Genomic DNA, 21,850 nt, shown 5'->3' with positions numbered 1-21,850 from the left:
AATCCGTACAGACACACTCCTGGAACTCCGACCTGGGGTATTCTGTCTGCTACCTAAGATCCATAAACCTGGAAATCCTGGAAGCCCCATCATCTCAGGCATTGGCACCCTGACAGCAGGATTGTCTGGCTATGTAGACTCCCTCCTCAGGCCCTACGCTACCAGCACTCCCAGCTATCTTTGAGACACCACTGACTTCCTGAGGAAACTACAATCCATCAGTGATCTTCCTGATAACACCATCCTGGCCACTATGGATGTAGAAGCCCTCTACACCAACATTCCACACAAAGATGGACTACAAGCTGTCAGGAACAGTATCCCCGATAACGTCACAGCAAACCTGGTGGCTGAACTTTGTGACTTTGTCCTCACCCATAACTATTTCACATTTGGGGACAATGTATACCTTCAAATCAGCGGCACTGCTATGGGTACCCTCATGGCCCCACAGTATGCAAACATTTTTATGGCTGACTTAGAACAAAGCTTCCTCAGCTCTCGTCCCCTAATGCCCCTACTCTACTTGCATTACATTGATGACATCTTCATCATCTGGACCCATGGAAAAGAAGCCCTTGAGGAATTCCACCATGGTTTCAACAATTTCCATCCCACCATCAACCTCAGCCTGGACCAGTCCACACAAGAGATCCACTTCCTGGACGCTATGGTGCTAATAAGCGATGGTCACATAAACACCACCCTATACCGGAAACCTACTGACCGCTATTCCTACCTACATGCCTCCAGCTTTCATCCAGACTACACCACATGATCCATTGTCTACAGCCAAGCTCTACGATAGAACCGCATTTACTCCAACCCCTCAGACAGAGACAAAACACCTACAAGATCTCTATCAAGCATTCTTACAACTACAATACCCACCTGCTGAAGTGAAGAAACAAATTGTCAGAGCCAGAAGAGTACCCAGAAGTCACCTACTCCAGGACAGGCCCAACAAAGAAAATAACAGAACGCCACTAGCCGTCACCTTCAGCCCCCAACTAAAACCTCTCCAACGCATCATCAAGGATGTACAACCTATCCTGAAGGATGACCCATCATGCTCACAGATCTTGGGAGACAGGCCAGTCCTTGCTTACAGACAGCCCCCCAACCTGAAGCAAATACTCACCAGCAACCACACAACAGAACCACTAACCCAGGAACCTATCCTTGCAACAAAGCTCGTTGCCAACTGTGTCCACATATCTATTCAGGGGACACCATCATAGGGCCTAATCGCATCAGCCACACTATCAGAGGCTCTTTCACCTGCACATCTACCAATGTGATATATGCTCTCATGTGCCAACAATGCCCCTCTGCCATATACATTGGTCAAACTGGACAGTCTCTACGTAAAAGAATAAATGGACACAAATCAGATGTCAAGAATTATAATATTCAAAAACCAGTCGGAGAACACTTCAATCTCTCTGGTCACTCGATTACAGACCTAAAAGTTGCAATTCTTCAACAAAACTTCAAAAACAGACTCCAACGAGAGACTGCTGAATTGGAATTAATTTGCAAACTGGATACAATTAACTTAGGCTTGAATAGAGACTGGGAGTGGATGGCTCGTTACACAAAGTAAAACTATTTCCCCATGTTTATTTCCCGCCGCCCCACACTGTTCTTCAGACGTTCTTGTCAACTGCTGGAAATGGCCCACCTTGATTATCACTACAAGAAGTCCACCCCCCACCCCCCGCTGGTAATAGCTCCCCTTAAGTGATCACTCTCTTGTTAGTGTGTATTGTAACACCCCTTGTTTCATGTTCTCTATGTATATAAATCTCCCCACTGTATTTTCCACTGAATGTACCCGATGAAATGAGCTGTAGCTCACGAAAGCTTATGCTCAAATAAATTTGTTAGCCTCTCAGGTGCCACAAGTACTCCTTTTCTTTTTGCAAATACAGACTAACATGGCTGCTACTCTGAAATCTGGATTTAACAACACTTTCTGAATAGAAAGAGGCCATTGATTTTACTCTCTGTAAAAAGTCTGTTTTATTACATAGGATACTTTATGGGCAGCCCAGATCATGGGGCAAAAGGCTGTGAAGTGTTGATGTTCACATTTGCAGCAGTATTGTGTGTGCATGTGTGTTGAGAGTCTCAAACTTATTCATAGTGTGGACAACATTTTAAATACAAATTGTCCTGTGGCAATGGAAACCCTTTTATTCACATTTGCTTGGGCAACATCTCCTGTCATTCACAACTGCAGTCTTTTTGGTAAGAAGAACAGTTGATGCCATAGCAAAGTAATTATTACCTAAGTCTCTAGTGCATTGAAATTAAAATTTAGCAGCTGGAAAAAGAGGAAGAGCTTGTAGCCTTTGAGCAGCCAGCTTTCCACAGACCTTCAGCAAATGTTCTGCAGGCTGTAGTAATCCACACAAATTGCAAGAAACTCTGGTATGTAGATTACTCTTGAGAGAATTCTGCACAATGCAGAATTAACACTGCAGAGCTGCTGGCTGCCAGTAGGAGCCACTGGATCCCGCAGAGCCCAGTTCCCCAGCTCAGAAATAGAAGCTGCTGCGAGGAGGAGGAGATGGAGGGTCCTGGCAGCTGCAGTTCCTGGCATGCCCTGAAAGAAGGAGGTGGCATGCAGGAAATGCCATTCGATCTTGGACCCAGCATCAGACTGTTTCTCCCTCTGGATCCCTGGGCTCTAGAGGGGTAGGGGGTGTCAGTGTCTGGTATTAGAGGGGGAGGGTCGCCCAGCGGCTGGACTCTGGGGGGGTATGGGAGTGAGTGTCTGGGCCGGGGGGGGGGGGGGAGTGGGAGTGGCTGGCCTCTGGGGGGGGTGGTCAAAGAAACAGGAACTCTGTCATAGAGGTTTCTTTAATTCTCTACTTCCGGGGGAATTCTTTTTGTCGTTTGTGTTGTTACAGATATGGTTGCTGACAGGTATTTTGAAATAAATTTACCAAAAGAATTGAAACTGGTGTGATGTGATAGTGTTATTTTAACAAATAAAATATGCAGAATTTTGCAGAATATTTTTTTGGGGTGCAGAGTTCCCCCAGGAGTAATAGATACCTCCCAGAGACAATGTATAAATGTATGATAAAATACAATATTTCTTCACCTGTTGTGCAATGAAAATAGTACCATCAGTCCTCACATGAGAAATCTTCTCTTCAGAAATTGAAACTGCAAATGTTTTATCTGATTAACAGAACTGCTACAGGTGTTCTAAAATATAACATTAGCCACACTTTGTGTGGAGGATTACAAGATAAAAGGGGCACAGTTCCCCCCCAACAGGGAAAAATCTGTGGCATTTTTTTAGCCTTTTCCCCTCTTTTAGATTTCACTCATGCGCTTCAATGCATTTTGAGTACAAGATCTGTGTGTATCATGATTTGTTTGTTTGATTTTGGTTTTGGAAGTTGGCTCTTTGAATATATGGAATTTTAGAGGTATTTGGGGTAAGACATATCCCTTTTAACTTTCATAGCAGGAGATCACAAATAAGCTTACTTTATACATTAGTTTGGAGTATGTTTAAATTATTTTCTGCTTCAGTAGAAGATACATTATGCTAGCTTCAGGGTGGATTTGATTTAAATCAAATTAGTGATTTAAATCACTAGTCAGGAAGGCTCAATTTAATCATGGATTTCTACATAAAAGTGCATTCTTGTTGGTGGTTATAACCTTAATACATATTCTTCACAACTCGGAGGGAGATGTAGGTTTCATTTTTAGAAGGTATACACTATACATTTTCAAAATAAATCACTTTAAAAACTTTTCAGATTAGTTTTACAGCTATATCAGAAAATGAATGATAGTTTGGTTATTTCATACACAAAAGGTAATTGAAGCAGGTATTTATGAAGTCTTTGGGAGGTGAACTATCTCCAATTCAACAGGTTAATCGTTAGTATTTGGAGGATTTTCTTGCCATGCTGTATTAGGAGAAGAACATCACCAGACACGTTTAAATTGTTTTATTTAACTAAAACAACGTTATGTATTCCGGATTTTTTTCTTCAACAGCAAACATAATGGTTTAACAAAACAAGCATATGAATTTTTGAATTTAGTTAAGCGTTCAAGTTCGTTAAATTCAGGGTTTTTTTTGTTAAAATTGTTTAACTAAAATAGAGAAATGAATTTCTAAAAAACAAAACAAAAATTAAATAGACTATGTCAGCCAGGTCAACATGAGAAACTTAAAATATTGGCTTCTGCAGCTAACGCAGTCGTCTTCACCTTCATTTTCCTGTTTTGTTCATAATCTGGAAAAGAAAAACAAGCTTTTCTGCTTTCTCAGGTCCCAAATGATTTCTCAATTTAGAATCAATTAGTCCAAAGGAAGAAAATATTCTTTCTACACTGGCAGAAGAAGCTACTGCTGTTAAGTGAGATTATCACTTCAGCAGTATCTGAATCCAAGTGCTTAAGTGACTTCCACCAGGTGACTGGTGTGACTTTCTTTAAAACATCAGCAAACATATATTTCTTGAATGGTTCACCCTTAGCTCTGAAGTTTATTATAGTTGGCATTTATGGAGGGATGATTGCTGGATGTCCGTGTCATAGCCAATTCCTCTTCTTCAGCAGTTAAGGTTTGACCCTGGTAGTGAGTATTGAGAATATTTGCAAGAAAATGATCTGGAGATAGTGCTGCTCCCATTCGTTTTTCTAATGCTTGTAATTTATCTCTGTCATGGCATATTTCTCTTTTTAAGATCTCACTCAGTACTGTCGAAATTTCAACAGAGTCAACAATAAAACAGCTATTTCCCTGCATTTTGTTCAAGGCTGCAGAAATAGGTTTCAGGGTACTCGGCATGTGTTCAACATTTCTCTTAAGCCCAGTGTTGGGAACTTTGGCTGTGACAGTGCCATCTATTTTTTTTCCACAATTTTGTTCTCAAATGGTCATCAGGTTAGGCCTGTTCTTGATATAGTGCTCAAAACAGTCAACTACTGAGTTCCATCGCACATTTTGTGGGAGAGTTAGCTTGGTTTCTCCCACTTTTTTTCAGAGCAGCTGCTGCAAAATGGAAGTATTTTGCAATTTCAACATTAGCCTTTATTTCTGGAACACTGAAGTCTTTGGCTAGGAGGTACATTAAATGAGCACTGCAACTGTATGTTGTTAGCTTGGGACTCTCTTCTAAATAATTTCTTCTAACCTTGGATACATTTGCAGCATTGTCTGTGACCAAGCTGCGTGCTAGACATTTGAATTTTTTTTTCACAGTTCGTGTTAGCTTTTACTGCTACTTCTTGTAAGTATTCTGCTGTATGCATTTCCTGATGTATCAATTGTTTCTGTAAGGAAGACATTCCCTTCTTCTGTTGTCACACAAGCACATATAACGATCATTGTGGACATTGCTCCCACCCATCAAGACTCAGGTTAACAATTTTACCCTCTAGACCTTTTGCACACTGCTCAATTTCTCTTTCATACACTTTATCCAGCAATTTGCCTGCGACATCTACTCTGTTGGGTGGACTGTATCCTGGTCTTAATGACTGAACCATGCTAATGAAGTGTGGGTTCTCAATCATACGGAAAGGAGAGTTTGTTGCATAAACAAACGGGGCAATTTTTCATCAATCATCTCTTTTCATAATCTGCTGGTTCTTATCACATATCTATGGTTGTTTCTGGATGATGGAGGTTTTTTTTGTTTGTTTTTTGCTACAGGTGATGTACTGTGGCTATGTGACATACATGATGTGACTGAAACACTCATTGGCAGATAACTCTGAAACTATAGAAAATGATGGTGATCTTGAAGGTGGATAGTCTTCAGACTCCTTTATGTTGTGGATAGATTCTCCTAAACAAAATAAGTTAATGCAGTTGTTCAATTATTATTGCCATACTGCTAATTTAATATTATTCGTTGCATTCACTGACACTCAATACCACTTTAAAGGTTAAAAAAAAAAAAGAGTACTTGTGGCACCTTAGAGACTAACAAATGTATTTGAGCATAAGCTTTCATGAGCTACAGCTCACTTTGCTGTAGCTCACGAAAGCTTATGCTCAAATAAATTTGTTAGTCTCTAAGGTGCCACAAGTACTCCTTTTCTTTTTGCGGATACAGACTAACACGGCTGCTACTCTGAAACAGGTCACTTTAAAGGTGAAATTGTAAAAGGAAGATCTGCCTATTTCAGCTAATTATTTTTTATCACAACTGCATCTGAAATGATTTTACCATAGAGTAACAGCTGTACTTTTTGCTCAAACATGAGAATTCAAGAATAGTCCAGAAGGAAGACAGACAGACTGTCCTTAAGAAAGAAGTATGAAATAAAAAAGTTTACCAACCTGAAGATCCTGCATGTTCAGACATGTTCCTTTCATCATCTTGAACGCAGCTTCCTCCTGAGGAGGAACACTTCTCATGATGTTTCATTTGGGCAACCAGCCTTGCATTTCTTTGTTGCGCTCTTTGCATTTTGCACACATGCTTGTCTTACACACAGGTAGAGGAACTTCATTAAAATATTCCCAAACTGGGTCTTTTTTATGACCTGCTGCCATTATACGTTTTCCCTTCTAGTGAGAGAAAGGTATGGTAGATCTCAAATCAATGAAGGCTACACTCAGACCTCAAGCCTTCTGGAATATGCTGCTCAAACAGTTTCACTTTTGTTTCTACTGCCTGTCCCTCCCTTCTCACATTTATCTCCAGATTTCTCCTTGTCCAGATCTGTTCCGCCCTCAACAATCTTCTATTCACTGAACTTTTTTAAACTTTGCACTTTTAGAGAGAGGGAAGGGATTGACTCTGTGTACACAAAATTGTAGAGTGACAATAAGGTTGACGTCTGTTACGTCTGTATTTATTTATTTTATTGAAAAACATTTTTACTATTAACAAGCATGTTATCCCTGAAGACACAAATCCACGGTTTGAGAACTGCAAAACTAAGCATCTCTGATGGTATCTTCTAGACCAGTGGTTCTTAACCAGAGATGCACACACCCCTGGGGGTGTGAGATGCCCTTTCTGGGGAGTGCGAGACATGCCAGATTTTTTTTTAGAAGATAAATCATCAAAAACACAATTTAAGCACAACTTGCCGTAAGTACAGCTACTTTGTTTAATCCAACCTATGTATTTATTAACAGTATACATTTAATGATTACTTTAATATACAAACATATCTACGTTTAAAGAACTGACCTACTTCAACGATTTTTGATAAGTGCAAGAAAATATTTTGAGAACCAAAGGGGTGCAGGCTGCTGTAAAGGTTAAGAACCACTGTTCTAGACTGAGCACCGAGTCCCAATGGGTAGATGGAAAGATTAACCAAAATCTATACAGAAGCCCCTGGAACCCTATAAGATTGGGTCCCTAATCCATGAACTATTAGAACTCATTTACAAAACTTTTCTTAAACATTACATGAATATATTCTCATACTGTAGAATTAGAATTTATAATCCCTATTCCATAAGATATATTCTAGCTCAAAGATATCTGAATTAAAACTATCTTTAGATAGATTTTTTTCCCCCTCAAAAAGCATTTTATAAAAAAAAAATCCAATTTTAAATAAAATCTTTTTTATTTTTTAAATAAATCATTGATTTTTATCCACCCTGTCTAGCTTCTATTGCTGCTCCAGTTTAAGAAAAAATGGAACTAGTGCCCTGCAGGAGTCTGCCTGGGAATTTCAGCTATCTGATAAGTCTGATGTGAATTTCGGCTGGTGACAAAGGGAAGTGTGAGGTGCATGACTCCCTATGGAAATTAAAATAGTTGGTGACATGGAGTGCTTGGGTCAGAGCCATGACTGGTATCTGAGCCAGCTGTGGAACTGGCATGAGGAGATAATGTTCTTTGTGGGGAGACTTGGAATAGTAGAAGTGTCTATGCGGCAGTGCTTTTTCCCATATGATAAGGAACAGCAGAGTAAGATAACTTGCTGGTTCTCTGATCCCAGGGGTTCCTTTTTAAAAAAAAAAAAAAAAAAAAAAAAGTTTAAATTCTGCTGCTGATTATTTAAACATCTTTAGTATAAAGAGGTGGTGTAAAAACTGTAATTTAAAATGAATAGAGAAGATTTGGGCAAGAGCTTTGACTGTCCTGTAGGCAGAAGTCGGGGGGAAAATAACTAATTATGAAGTGCCTTTCACTTTGACAGGGGAAACATCGTGAAAAGTAGCATCCCAATTTGCAGGCATGGGTGTAGAATACATTAGAGAAGGAGGTACATGATCTCTAGATTAGAGGGAAATGGAAGAATAGCTCCTTCTTTGCTTTCACCATTGACTGACACTTACATCAAGACATCTTTTTGAAGACACCCACTGGTGTTCACCTGCTTTCTTCTTCCCAAACCACCTCCCCTCCAGTAGATTTCCCCCACAAAAAAAGTCTGGTGCTGGCCCATGTTTTATTTAAAGTGGGACTTCAATCATAGTGAAAAGAGCAACTGTGAAGGACATGAGAGACACATAGCCAATCCCTTCAAACCTCTGACTATGAGAGCCCTGGAAATCTACGGATATCCACAGACCATTTTTGCAGATCACGGATCAGATGCAGATATGAATTTTGTATCTAGAGCCCTATGGCTATCCACGGCTATCAGTGGATCACTTTTACCAATTGGATACAGATACGAATTATCCACTCTGGGCTCTACTAACCTGTTGCCTTCTCCCCTTTTTAATACAGACATTAAAATGTCATTCTTATTTACTGACTATATTTTAAAATGCAGCTGGGATGTAGATCTGATTGAAATGGTCTGTCTTGATATTTGAGGGGCAGGAATTTGGGAGAGTGCAGAAAGTATTTTTTTTTTTTTTTCCCTTCTGGTACTTTTCCATGGGGAATCAGTATTGTGCTGTCCTTGCTCTCTTCACTCCCACAAAACATTCAGAAAGTTCTGCTAAGGTGAGCTACCCTTTCCCTTTACACCACTGAGCTGTAACTTTTTAATGGTTCATGAAATTTTTATTCTGATCTCGAAGTGTAGTGTTGGTATGTACTACTAATACCTGCTGCACGCCACCCCAAATGTTACTATATTTGAGTGGTGGGTGAAGTGTATGGTATGTACCAGCATACTGGATAGTTTGTAAACAGCTTTGGGCTGACGTGTTATAGGTATAAGGGTGGTGATGGTTGTTAGACTCAGTAGTTGAAATTGTTGGTACATCACTTTGATGCACAAGGCAGAAGTGAGCTTCCTCCTCTTGGGCCTGTTTGAGAAGGCAAAGTATAATTCTTACCAAGTCTGAGTATTACACACCTGAAGGCTATAATCCCAGCCTGATGGTTTCTGGTACTTGATCATTTTATGAAGGCTAGCTCATCTGTGTGGCACCGCAATAAAAGTGTTTTCTTCTCTGGGAAATCTTAACAACAAAATGATTAAACACCTCTATTCATAGTGATTAAAGTTGTGACTCAGGAGAAATTTGGATGTTAGTCTTTTTTTATTGCTTCCTGTATTTTATTAACTTCTTCAGTTGCCACTTTCAATTTTTCAACAAATATTTCTCATGTAACTGTATTTCAAGTTGATTTGATTTTTCGCTTGACTACAGAAGGACATCATTTTGCATTGAGTTTGTAAGATAGGCATCTCTATTTTGTGGGTTTCCCCACCCCCCCATTAGCCCTCTTGCTTTTGGAGTGAGAGGGAAATTTTTCCATAATCATTTCTTTGGTGTAATAGGCTATCTCTTTAGAGCATATTGCATTGGGAGATGGAGAAAGGTAAATGTGTTTACCTCTATAGCATATTGTAACTGTACATATTCTTGATGGTATATAGGTTTGCTTACACTTGCATCAGTTTTTGTTTTAAATAATGGTAGTCCTCATCGCCAAGCACTTCTGCCTTTACGTTAAGTTGGTGGACTTTTACACAAGGGAAGGCATATTCATGGTTCTTGATAGAAGAAATATAATACAGTAAAAGCTGTGTTATCCAGCCCTGTACCACCTGGAAGGCTCTATAAACCGGCATTTCTAATCTTCTTAGAAAGTCTGGTTTATAGTCCGATTGGCGTGGGGCCAGGCTCCCTACCTGGCTCCGGGTGGCTGCCCAGAAGTCGCAACATGTCCCTGTTGCTCTTAGGCGGAAGAACGGCCATGAGGAGCTCTGAGTGCAGGAGTGGGTGCGGAGCGCAGGCTCTGGGAGGGAGTTTGGGTGTGGGAGGGGGCTCAGGGCAGGGGGATGGGGCGTGGGAGGGGTTTAGGCATCCCGGATATGGGGGATGCTCACTTCAGGTAGCTCCCCGCAAGTGGCGACCTCTCCCTGCTGCTCCTAGGCAGAAGCGTGGCAGGTGGCTCTATGTGCTGCCTCTGCCCCAAGTGCTGCTTTGCAGCTCCCATTGGCTGGGAACCACGCTTCTGCCTAGGAGCAGCAGGGACAGGTCACTGCTTGCGGGGAGCCACCTGAGGTGAGTGCCCCCTGGATCTGGCACCCCAAAACCCCTCTGCACTCCCTGCCCCGAGCCCCTCCCTCATCCAAACTCTCTCCCTTAGTTAACCAGAATTTTTCACTGACCGGCACCTCCCCATTTCCCCAATATGCCGGATAAAAAAGCTTTTACTGTAGTCTCTCATAACGTGGTATTATAAAGACTTACTTTCCACTAAAGTGAATTAGTATTCAGAGGTGTATGCTGAAGTGAAAAGTCAGTTAACATGTTTGTTGACAAGTTTTCATCCCCAGATGCTTTGCCTAGGAAATGTCATGTGACTAAGGCCTTCGGATTTTTTGTTTACTGTTAAACTTTAATTACCTCCTTCTCATTCTTTCTGTTCCATCAACAATTCTGCTACCTTTGTCTAGATGACAGCAGAACCACAAGCCAGCTGGATGAATTTCAGGAGTGCCTGTCCAAGTTCACTCGCTACAATTCTGTCCGACCTTTGGCAACGCTGTCTTATGCTAGCGATCTCTATAATGGCTCCAGCATAGTATCCAGGTAAGAAATGTGGTGCAAGTGAAATACACGATGCAACGAGGAGATTGCCAAATGAGACTGAGAACACTGAGCTCTTTTCAGTTGCAATGCCATAATCCTGTACTTGTGTATGATTGTGATTTCTCCCCCCACGCTCCAAATGTTGGCTAAACTCATTGGTTGGTTGTCATTGACCTATAAATATTGGACTGCTGCCTTTTTGTAAATTTTACTCTAACTATCATCTGTCAAGACACTGGATTTAAAATCCTTATGGGACCAGTGGAAATCTTAAATCCCTATGTTGAAAATGAAAGAAGCAGAGGGCTGTAGGAGAGGGCCTGTTTAACCTCTTTCCATTAATGCATTTTTATAAAACTTTAAAAAGCTGTTTCTAAAGTGACTGCTAATCTCTTTTGTATATTGAAGCCACTATCTAGTCAGTCAGGAATTTTGATAAAGAATCTGAGTGTTGCTCTTGTGTTAGCAGTCACTGGAGGGTGTAGCAATAATAGTCACAGTAAAGGGTTAATGGTGTGTTGCAGCTTTACTAAGCCTAAACTTTGCCTTGCATGGGGGAGGTTCTGCTTAAAATCAACATTCAAAATGATACCATACTATTGAAAGAGTAATTATGGGACTGTGAGCAGAGGATAGCTAGAAATGTTTTCAACTGTTGAAAAGTTAATTGGGAAATCGGTCTATCCTCATACTTATATGGATTCCATTGCCATAGAGTCTTGGTGCCTCACAGTCTTTAATGTATTTACAGTAGAACCTCAGAGTTACGAACACCTTGGGAATGGGGGTTGTTCGTAATTCTGAAAAGTTCGTGGCCCTGAACAAAATGTTCTTTCAAAAGTTAACTACTGAACGTTGAGCTAATATAGTTTGAAACTTCATTATGCAGAAGAAAAATGCTGCTTTTAACCACCTTGATTTAAATGAAACAAGCACAGAAAGAGTTTCCTTACCTTGTCAAATCTTTTTTTAAACTTTCCCATTATTTTTGAGTAGTTTAACACAGCACTGTACTATACAATATTTGCTTTTTTTTGTCTCTGCTGCCTGATTGCGTATTTCTGTTTCCAAATGAGGTGTGTGGTTGACCGATCAGCTCGTAACTCTGGTATTCATAATTCTGAGGCTCTACTGTATACTTACAGCACCCTTGTGAGACAGGGAAGTGCTAATTTTACAGATGGAGAACTGAGTAACTGATTTAGTTGCCTTACCAGACATCATCCAGGAAGTCTCTAGTTATGCTGTGGAATAGATCTCCTAAGTCCCAGGCTAGTGCCCTAACCATTGGACTGTGCAAAGATAATCATGGAAATGTAGGGCTGGAAAGGACTTGGAGAGGTCACTTAGTTCAGCCCCCTGCACTGGGGCTACAGCAAATATATTTAGACTATCCCTGACCAACAGTATGTCTAATCTTTTCTTAAAAACCTCTAATGGCATGGGTTCTGCAGCCTACCTTGATAACCTGTTTCAGTAGTTAGCTATTCTTTGTTAGTTTTTTGTGTTTTTTCTAGGACTGTCAAGTGATTTAAAAAAATTAATCGCGATTAATTGCATGATTAATCGTGCTGTTAATAATAGAATACCATTTATTTAAATATTTTTGGATGTTTTCTACATTTTCAAAATATTGATTTCAATTACAACACAATACAAAGTGTACAGTGCTCACTTTATATTTATTTTTGATTACAAATATTTGCACTGTAAAAAAACAAAATAAATAGTATATACCCTTAAAAATTATATACCCTTTTTTATATATATATAATAAAAAAAAAAAAGGGGAAAGCTGGCAAGGATAACTTGAATGCAGAATTGTTCAAGGTAAATCCTAAATTAGCAGCATCTATCCTGGCCCCTCCATTTAAATCAGTCTGGGAAAGGGAAAAAGTGCCAGATGAGTGGACCAATGGGGTTATAGTGAAGTTACCAAAGAAAGGAACTCTCAGTGATTGTAATAACTGGCGTGGTATCATACTTTTATCTGTCCCAAGCAAAGTACTATGTAAGATCATAGTCCAATGTATATCAGAGGCAGTTGATAGCATTCTCAGAAAAGAGCAAGCTGGTTTTCGGAAAGGGTGTGGATGCACAGACCAGATCTTCACTCTATGAAACATTATAGAACAGTGCTTAGAATGGCAATGGCAACTCTACATAAATTTCATAGACTTTGAGAAGGCTTTTGATAGCATTCACAGGACCAGCCTATGGCACATTCTGCGGGCATATAGAATTCCTTTCTGTATAATTGTCATCAGAAGCTTCTATTTCAACTTTACATGCAGTGTTGATCACAGTGAGCTCAGTTTTGAAGTCAAAACAGGATTACATCTGGGATGTCATGTCTGCAATCCTCTTCAACATTGCCATCAACTGGGTAATGTGGCGTACATCAGAAGACATGTCAAGGGGCATTAAATGGACACTCTTCTCATCCGTTGAAGACTTGGATTTCGCAGATGATGTCGCTCTCCTAGCACGTACCCAACACCATATACAAGAAAAAAAACAACTTGACTCAATGCATTCAGCCAGCAAATTAGACTGAAAATCAGCTGATATCATGACCTTTAATATTGCCTCACCATCACTAGTATGGATAGAGGATTATGTTCTCACCAATGTTGAAACATTCACATACTTGGGCAGCCCCATCAGCCAGGACAAAATCAATCCAGAACAAAATCAATAAAGCCAGGAACACCTTCAGGAGTTTAAATACAGTCTGGAAAGCATCGAAATACAATACCAAAACCAAACTAAAGATTTATCAGAGCTGTGTACTTTCTCATTCCCCAGCATTCTGCACTATCAAGTAGTGTTTAAAGTATGACATGTCCAAACTGTCTTCATTCCATACAACCTGCCTCAGAAAAATCCTCCGTATCTTTTGGCCCAGACCAATCTCAAACCAAGATCTATTGACACAGTGCAGCCAAGAGAATCTGAGCACCATCGTTGCCAGGAGGCGTTAGATGGATCGGTCATGTGCTTTAGATGGAAATTGATTCCATCACCAGAGTAGCAATAAGATGGACACCTGAAGGAAAGCAAAAACGAGGCCACCTGAAAACAACATGGCAAAGAGCTGTGGAAGGCGAGCTGAAAAACCTGGGGCACAGCTGGGGAACCATTGGAAGACTTGTCAGAAACAGACAGGAGTGGAGGAGCTTCATTACTGCCCAAAACGCCAGAGGCATAATAAGAACATGATGATGATGATGATGAATACAAGTACTGTAGTGCAGTCTCTTTATCAAGAAAGTTGAACTAACAAGTGTAGAATTTTATGTACAAAAAAATAACTGCATTCCAAAATAAAACAATGTAAAACTTTAGAGTCTACAAGTCCACTCGGTCCTACTTCAGCCAGTTGCTCAGACAAGTTTTGGTTACATTTGCAGGAAATAATGCTGCTTGCTTCTTGTTTACAACATCCACTGAAAGTGAGAACAGGCTTTCACATGGCACTGTTGTAACTGGCATCGCAAGATATTTACATGCTAGATGCGCTAAAGATTCATATGTGATTTCATGCTTCAACCACCAATTCAAAAATACTAGTTCTTTTGTTTGTCATTTTTACAGTGCAAATATTTGTAATAAAAACTAATATAAGTGAGTACTGTACACTCTGTATTCTGTGTTGTAATAGAAATCAATATATTTGAAAATGTAGAAAAACATCGAAAATATTTAATAAATTTCAATTGGTATTCTATTTAACAATGTGATTAATCGCGATTAACTTTTTTAATCAGTTAATTTTTTGAGGTAATTGCGTGAGTTAACGGCAGTTAATCAACAGCCCTATTTTTTTCCATATCCACCCTAAATCTGCCTTGCTGCAGATCAAGCCCATTACTACTTGTCCTACCGTCAGTGGACATGGAGAACAATTGATCAAAATCTTCATAACGGCTTTGAATATATTTGAAGATTTATCGGGTCCCCCTTCAGTCTTTTCTCAAGACTAAACATGCCCAGTTTTTTAACCTTTCCTCATAGGTTTTCCAAACCTTTTATCACTTTTGTTGCTTGCCTCTGGAGACTCTCCAGTTTGTCCTCATCTTAAAGTGCAGTGCCCCAAACTGGACATAATACTCCAGCTGTGAGGCCCTCATCAGTGCTATGTAGAACAGAACAGTTACCTCCCATGTTTTACATATCGCACTTCTACCCCAGAGTATTCTCCTTTTTTGGAGCTGCATCACATTGTAGTCTCTTGTTCAATTTGCAATCCTCTATAACCCCCAGATCCTTTTCAGTGATACTACCACTTAGTCAGTTATTCCTCATTTTGTGTTTGAGCATTTGATTTTTTTCCTTCCTTAGTACTTTGCATTTGTCTTTATTGAATTTCATCTTGTTGACTTCAGACAAATTCTCAAATTTATCAAGACATTTAGAATTCGAATCTTGTCCTCCTCCAAAGTTCTTGCAACCCCTTCTACTTTGATGTCCTCCACAAATTTGATAAGCACGCTCTTCACTCCTTTATTCAAGTAATGAATGAAAGTATTGAATTAATACTGAACCAAGGACGGACCCCTGCGAGATCCCACTAGGTATGTCCCCCAGTTTGATAGAGGACATTTGAAAACTACACGGCAAACCTCTAATAAGTACATTAGATCAATCTGAATATGTGTTGAAAGCCCCCAGAAACTTTAGATTTTGTGCAAACAAATCATGGTACATTTTTACTGTTTTACTATACATTATATAACTAGAATGTATAATGGCTAAATTAGCCATGGAGGTCAAAATACAATCACCACCAGTGTGACATACATATAACCTGTACTGATTAAGTTCATGGTGGCTGAAGTGAGATGCAGGTGGAAATCATCCTGTGGTATAGACAAGCTTCTTTAGCCACTGAGTTTATATTGGATTGGATCTTGCTCTTGTGCTCTTCCTGGGCATTTTGCAAGAATGGTATTTGGTTAGAAAATATTGGAATGGCAATAAATGTTTTCTTTGAAGGAATGCTTTTCACAGTGTTAAAGCTAAGATTTTTTTGGGTCCCATTTCTACCTATTTCAGACTAGTGCTTAGCTGTTGCTGTTAGATCTTGCTGATTTTAGCCAAGAAAATAATTTGATCTGACAATTTCATATTTTTCTACTAGTAGCTCTGAGTTAGCAAAGCAAGTCAGCATGTTTAATTTTAAGTATGTGAGTAGTCCCTTCAAAGCTGAGTTGGGCTGTCAAAGCGCTTAGCTTTTAGCATGTATTTCATTGATTTACTCAAATATAGGATCCATGTCAGTAAGTATGACCACACCGAGAAAGTATGTTGCCCCATTGAAGCCCTGTTGGCTTTCCAGTACCCAAGTTGTTCCTTTTTAAAGTTGAAGCTGCAACCAAGAACAGTATATAATTCTTTAAAAGCTCTCGTCAGTCACTCCTATCTTCTGCCTTTTACCATCCATTTCTCTGTTCCCAACTGATAGAATCTGGAACTTTGGACAAAGTCTGTCCAAAGTGGTAATGGGACTCATGTTTTGGAGAGGTGGCAACTCAAGGTGGTAGAAGGGGACAGTTCAGCAGTGACTGAATGGGTGGGTGAAAGTAACTGATTGTCGGGGGGCTTTTTTCTTAAACGTCAGTGATAAAGGTGATGTGGGAGGGGTTGGGGAGAAATGTGTAGTTAATTGTTCCAATAAGTAGATCCTAAGCATGCTGCTAATACATGCTACAGAAAAGCAAATCTTGTCCATTTTTTTTTTTTGCAAATCCTTGCTATCAAGATACTTGTTTTAAGAATACAAGTCTTAAAGCAAGAAAGAATCAAGGACTTTTAATATTAAAAAGTAAAAATTATTTTCACAGTGGTAAATAAGAAATTGATATAAAATAACTGTCTCAAGTTGGGGGAGAAATTTTTTTTTTGCAGTGCCCTTAAAATTTTCTTTGGAGTATGCCCGTTGGACTTAAAAAACTGCCCTCTGTGGAAATTCCTGTTTATTTAAAAAGAAAGTTCTTCAAGAGCTATTTGTTTTTCAGTTTCCAAAGAAGGACTGCCAAATAGTGTTTCCAGTACTTTCAAAAATGGAAGTACATTTACAAGTACATAAAATTGCATTTTGTGGCAGGACAGAAAGGGGCGGTAGTTAAGGAACTGGCAGTAAAGGAAAGAAAAGAGCACGGAGAGCACATTGCTGAAGAAATGAAATAGATAATGAACCTAGGGCAATAGAACCTTCTGATTCAGAACAAAATGTCAAAATACAAAAAGCAATGATCAGTACTCCATTTAATGTTTTTTAACGAAGAGTGATAGATTTTAAGTACATAGTTAACACAACAGAAATTGGAGTATAATTATTCAGGAGTAATGTAAAAAAATTTTAAATGATTACTTTCTATCAAAATAAATCCATGGTCTTCCACCTGCCTGCAGACCCCTGGTGGTCTGCAGACTGTCTAAGATTTCCAAAGGGGTCCGCACCTCCATTTGAAATTTTTTAGGGGGTCTGCAAATGAAAAAAGGGTTGAAAACCAATGAAATAAATCATAAGCTGAAGCTTGGATGTATTATTGCAGGTTTTGTAATGAGAGGAAAGTAGTTTGAACCAAAAAGGCAAATTTCTTAAACAGGTATCCCTTTTTTTGTACTCCCTTTCCCACTCCATCCCAATATTCTGTGTTGAGGTTTTACCCCTCTGCATTGTGGTGGTCTTGTTTAGCCAGTTCTGTGGTCCTCAATCCACAAGGTGGCAGCCTTTATTTACTTTACAAGCAGTGAACACCAGTGTTAATGACTTGCACAAGCCTGTATCCTACATTCCTTGATGGAAATTTTTCTGACTGCCATGTGGTCTTTGTTAAATAAGATCACTAGTAAGATGAGAGAGAATTGGGTTACTTCTCTTTAAAGCAGTGAGTCCTCACAAGTGAGAATTGTAGTCTCCCTTTGTTTCAAACAAATAGAGAAATGTAGTTAGAGAAGAGTGTACAATAGAAATGTGTTCAGGGCTTTATAGTGGCTCGTCACCCAATGTTGGTTTTGAAAGATTTTCAACACGAGAGTACGTGTGCGCATACTGTTATATTTATTAGTCTTTCTGGGTGGGGGTGTGTGTGTAGCTGTGATCAGGCAGCCCTTTAGTACTCAGGCATCTGTATTCTTTCCAAATACACTAAAATGTGTTGTGTTTTTTTTTTTTTTTTTTTTTAAGATTTGTCTGTGGAGTTAAATTTGTAATGTATTATGGCACCCATCTATGGCAGGTCAACTCATTGGGGCTTAACTTTTCCCTTCACCTACTGTGGAAGTAAATAGTAGAAAGCTTTCTTTTAAAGGAGAGAATATAAGCTCCTGTGTTTAGCATTACTCTGATATATATTTATTTTATTTATAAAATATATAAATAAAATTGCTTTAGCACTGTCAAGCAGAGCCCTTGAAAGAATAATATGGCAGAGCCTTTCATAATGTAAAGAGATTGTGCACAGAAAAATCCAAGAAGCAGACTACAGTCCAGACCTCAGTTACCTGAAGGCTCGCTAGCCAAAAGCTGAATATGATCCTCATGATTGACTAGCACTTGTCGTTTAGAGCCACAAGCCTTTGGGGAAATGTGTCAGGAGTTCTGTAATCTGCACAGACTTCAATCTGCTGGGTTGCCTCCCTGATCGTTTGAAAAGTTCTGGGTACTCTTTTGAGACCACTGGGTAATCAAGGTTATAATTCCCAATGTCAATGATTGGCTAATAAACTGTAAAAGATTCCTAGTAAGTTGCGCCTGACCCCTGAAATCTAATTTGTCTGGTCCAATCAGTCTAGAGACAGCTTTTTAAAAGCCTTTTGGATCTCGCTTTTTGCCACAATAACAGCAGTGTGGACGTTAGCTCTGGTTTTATTTTTTATGGTCATGTCAAAGTAATGGAGGGGTTTGAGAGATATTAGCATTCATATAATAGTTATTCTACTATTTCATGATCACATTTCTGGCCTTGTAAAATCTGGCCCAGTTTTGACCTCTTGAGTATAATGTATTGAAACTCTTCTAAAGAGGACTAAAAGAACAAATCCATTAAGAGTAATGTTTCCATCTATTCACTGAATCATTTCCATTCCTCATCTGTTATTATGGGCTAAAATTGCTTTACCATGTAAATTCTGGGTACCTAAGTGCCATCTCAGTAAGGCACTCTGCAGGACTGTGTCCTGCATCACTGTAGCCTTTATTTAGCACAGTGGGATGGTTCATAGAATCATAGAATATCAGGGTTGGAAGGGACCTCAGGAGGTCACCTAGTCCAACCCCCTGCTCAAAGCAGGACCAATCCCCAATTAAATCATCTCAGCCAGGGCTTTGTCAAGCCTGACCTTAAAAACTTCTAAGGAAGGAGATTCTACCACCTCGCTAGGTAACGCATTCCAGTGTTTCACCACCCTCCTAGTGAAAAAGTTTTTCCTAATATCCAACCTAAACCTCCCCCACTGCAACTTGAGACCATTACTTCTTGTCCTGTCATCTTCTACCACTGAGAATAGTCTAGAACCATCCTCTTTGGAACCACCTCTCAGGTAGTTGAAAGCAGCTATCAAATCCCCCCTCATTCTTCTCTTCTGCAGACTAAACAATCCCAGTTCCCTCAGCCTCTCCTCATAAGTCATGTGTTCCAGACCCCTAATCATTTTTGTTGCCCTTCGCTGGACTGTCTCCAATTTTTCCACATCCTTCTTGTAGTGTGGGGCCCAAAACTGGACACAGTACTCCAGATGAGGCCTCACCAATGTCGAATAGAGGGGAACGATCACGTCCCTCGATCTGCTGGCTATGCCCCTACTTATACATCCCAAAATGCCATTGGCCTTCTTGGCAACAAGGGCACACTGTTGATTCATATCCAGCTTCTCGTCCACTGTCACCCCTAGGTCCTTTTCCGCAGAACTGCTGCCTAGCCATTCGGTCCCTAGTCTGTAGCAATGTATGGGATTCTTCCGTCCTAAGTGCAGGACCCTGCACTTATCCTTATTGAACCTCATCAGATTTCTTTTGGCCCAATCCTCTAATTTGTCTAGGTCCCTCTGTATCCTATCCCTACCTGCCACCGTATCTACCACTCGTCCTAGTTTAGTATCATCCGCAAATTTGCTGAGAGTGCAATCCACACCATCCTCCAGATCATTTATGAAGATATTGAACAAAACCGGCCCCAGGACCGACCCTTGGGGCACTCCACTTGATACCAGCTGCCATCTAGACGTGGAGCCATTGATCACTACCCGTTGAGCCCAACAATCTAGCCAACTTTCTACCCACCTTATAGTGCATTCATCCAGCCCATACTTCTTTAACTTGCTGATAAGAATACTGTGGGAGACAGTGTCAAAAGCTTTGCTAAAGTCAAGAAACAATACATCCACTGCTTTCCCTTCATCCACAGAACCAGTAATCTCATCATAGAAGGTGATTAGATTAGTCAGGCATGACCTTCCCTTGTTGAATCCATGCTGACTGTTCCTGATCACTTTCCTCTCGTGTAAGTGCTTCAGGATTGATTCCTTGAGGACCTGCTCCGTGATTTTTCCGGGGACTGAGGTGAGGCTGACTGGCCTGTAGTTCCCCGGATCCTCCTCCTTCCCTTTTTTAAAGATGAGCACTACATTAGCCTTTTTCCAGTCGTCCGGGACTTCCCCCGATCGCCATGAGTTTTCAAAGATAATGGCCAATGGCTCTGCAATCACAGCCGCCAGCTCCTTTAGCACTCTCGGATGCAACGCATCCGGCCCCATGGACTTGTGCACATCCAGCTTTTCTAAATAGTCCCTAACCACTTTTCTCCACAGAGGGCTGGCCACCTACTCCCCATGCTGTGTTGCCCAGCGCAGCAGTCTGGGAGCTGACCTTGTTCGTGAAGACAGAGGCAAAAAAAACATTGAGTACATTAGCTTTTTCCACATCCTCTCTCACTAGGTTGCCTCCCTCATTCAGTAAGGGGCCCACACTTTCCTTGGCTTTCTTCTTGTTGCCAGCATACCTGAAGAAACCCTTCTTGTTACTCTTAACATCTCTTGCTAGCTGCAGCTCCAGGTGCGATTTGGCCCCCCTGATTTCATTCCTACATGCCCGAGCAGCATTTTTATACTCTTCCCTGGTCATTTGTCCAACCTTCCACTTCTTGTAAGCTTCTTCTTTATGTTTAAGATCCGCAAGGATTTCACTGTTAAGCCAAGCTGGTCGCCTGCCATATTTACTGTTCTTTCGACACATCGGGATGGTTTGTCCCTGTAACCTCAGTAGGGATTCTTTGAAATACAACCAGCTCTCCTGGACTCCTTTCCCCCTCATGTTATTCCCCCAGGGGATCCTACCTATCAGTTCCCTGAGGGAGTCGAAGTCTGCTTTCCTGAAGTCCAGGGTCCGTATTCTGCTGCTTACCTTTCTTCCCTGTGTCTGGATCCTGAACTCGGCCAACTCATGGTCACTGCCTCCCAGATTCCCATCCACTTTTGCTTCCCCTACTAATTCTTCCCGGTTTGTGAGCAGCAGGTCAAGAAAAGCTCTCCCCCTAGTTGGCTCCTCCAGCACTTGCACCAGGAAATTGTCCCCTATATTTTCCAAAAACTTCCTGGATTGTCTGTGCACCACTGTAGTGCTCTCCCAGCAGATATCAGGATGATTAAAGTCGCCCATGAGAACCAGGGCGTGCGATCTAGTAGCTTCTGCGAGTTGCCGGAAGAAAGCCTCATCCAGCTAATCCCCCTGGTCCGGTGGTCTATAGCAGACTCCCACCACTACATCACTCTTGTTGCTCACACTTCTAAACTTAATCCAGAGACACTCAGGTTTTTCTGCAGTTTCGTACCAGAGCTCTGAGCAGTCATACTGCTCCCTTACATACAGTGCTACTCCCC

The 21,850-nt window shown here is 40.5% G+C and overlaps 1 protein-coding gene across 10 annotated transcripts in view; it reads left to right on the top strand.

Moving 5' to 3' along the window:
- Window positions 1–21,850, top strand: part of COP1 (COP1 E3 ubiquitin ligase) — a 213,123-nt gene that overhangs the window by 69,875 nt on the left and 121,398 nt on the right. For all 10 annotated transcript variants that reach the window (XR_005226628.2, XM_043552652.1, XM_037907998.2 and 7 more), the window contains exon 11: window positions 10,831–10,966. Coding sequence is in view for 9 of the 10 variants with exons in the window: in XM_043552652.1 (XP_043408587.1) it covers window positions 10,831–10,966 (136 nt within the window). In the remaining variant the exon portion in view is untranslated. The remainder of the gene's footprint in view (window positions 1–10,830; window positions 10,967–21,850) is intronic.

Source organism: Chelonia mydas, chromosome 8 (assembly GCF_015237465.2).
Source record: "Chelonia mydas isolate rCheMyd1 chromosome 8, rCheMyd1.pri.v2, whole genome shotgun sequence".
NCBI classification, from domain to species: domain Eukaryota; kingdom Metazoa; phylum Chordata; order Testudines; family Cheloniidae; genus Chelonia; species Chelonia mydas.
Note: the sequence above shows the minus strand (reverse complement) of the source record. Positions and strands in the feature narration are given on the sequence as shown.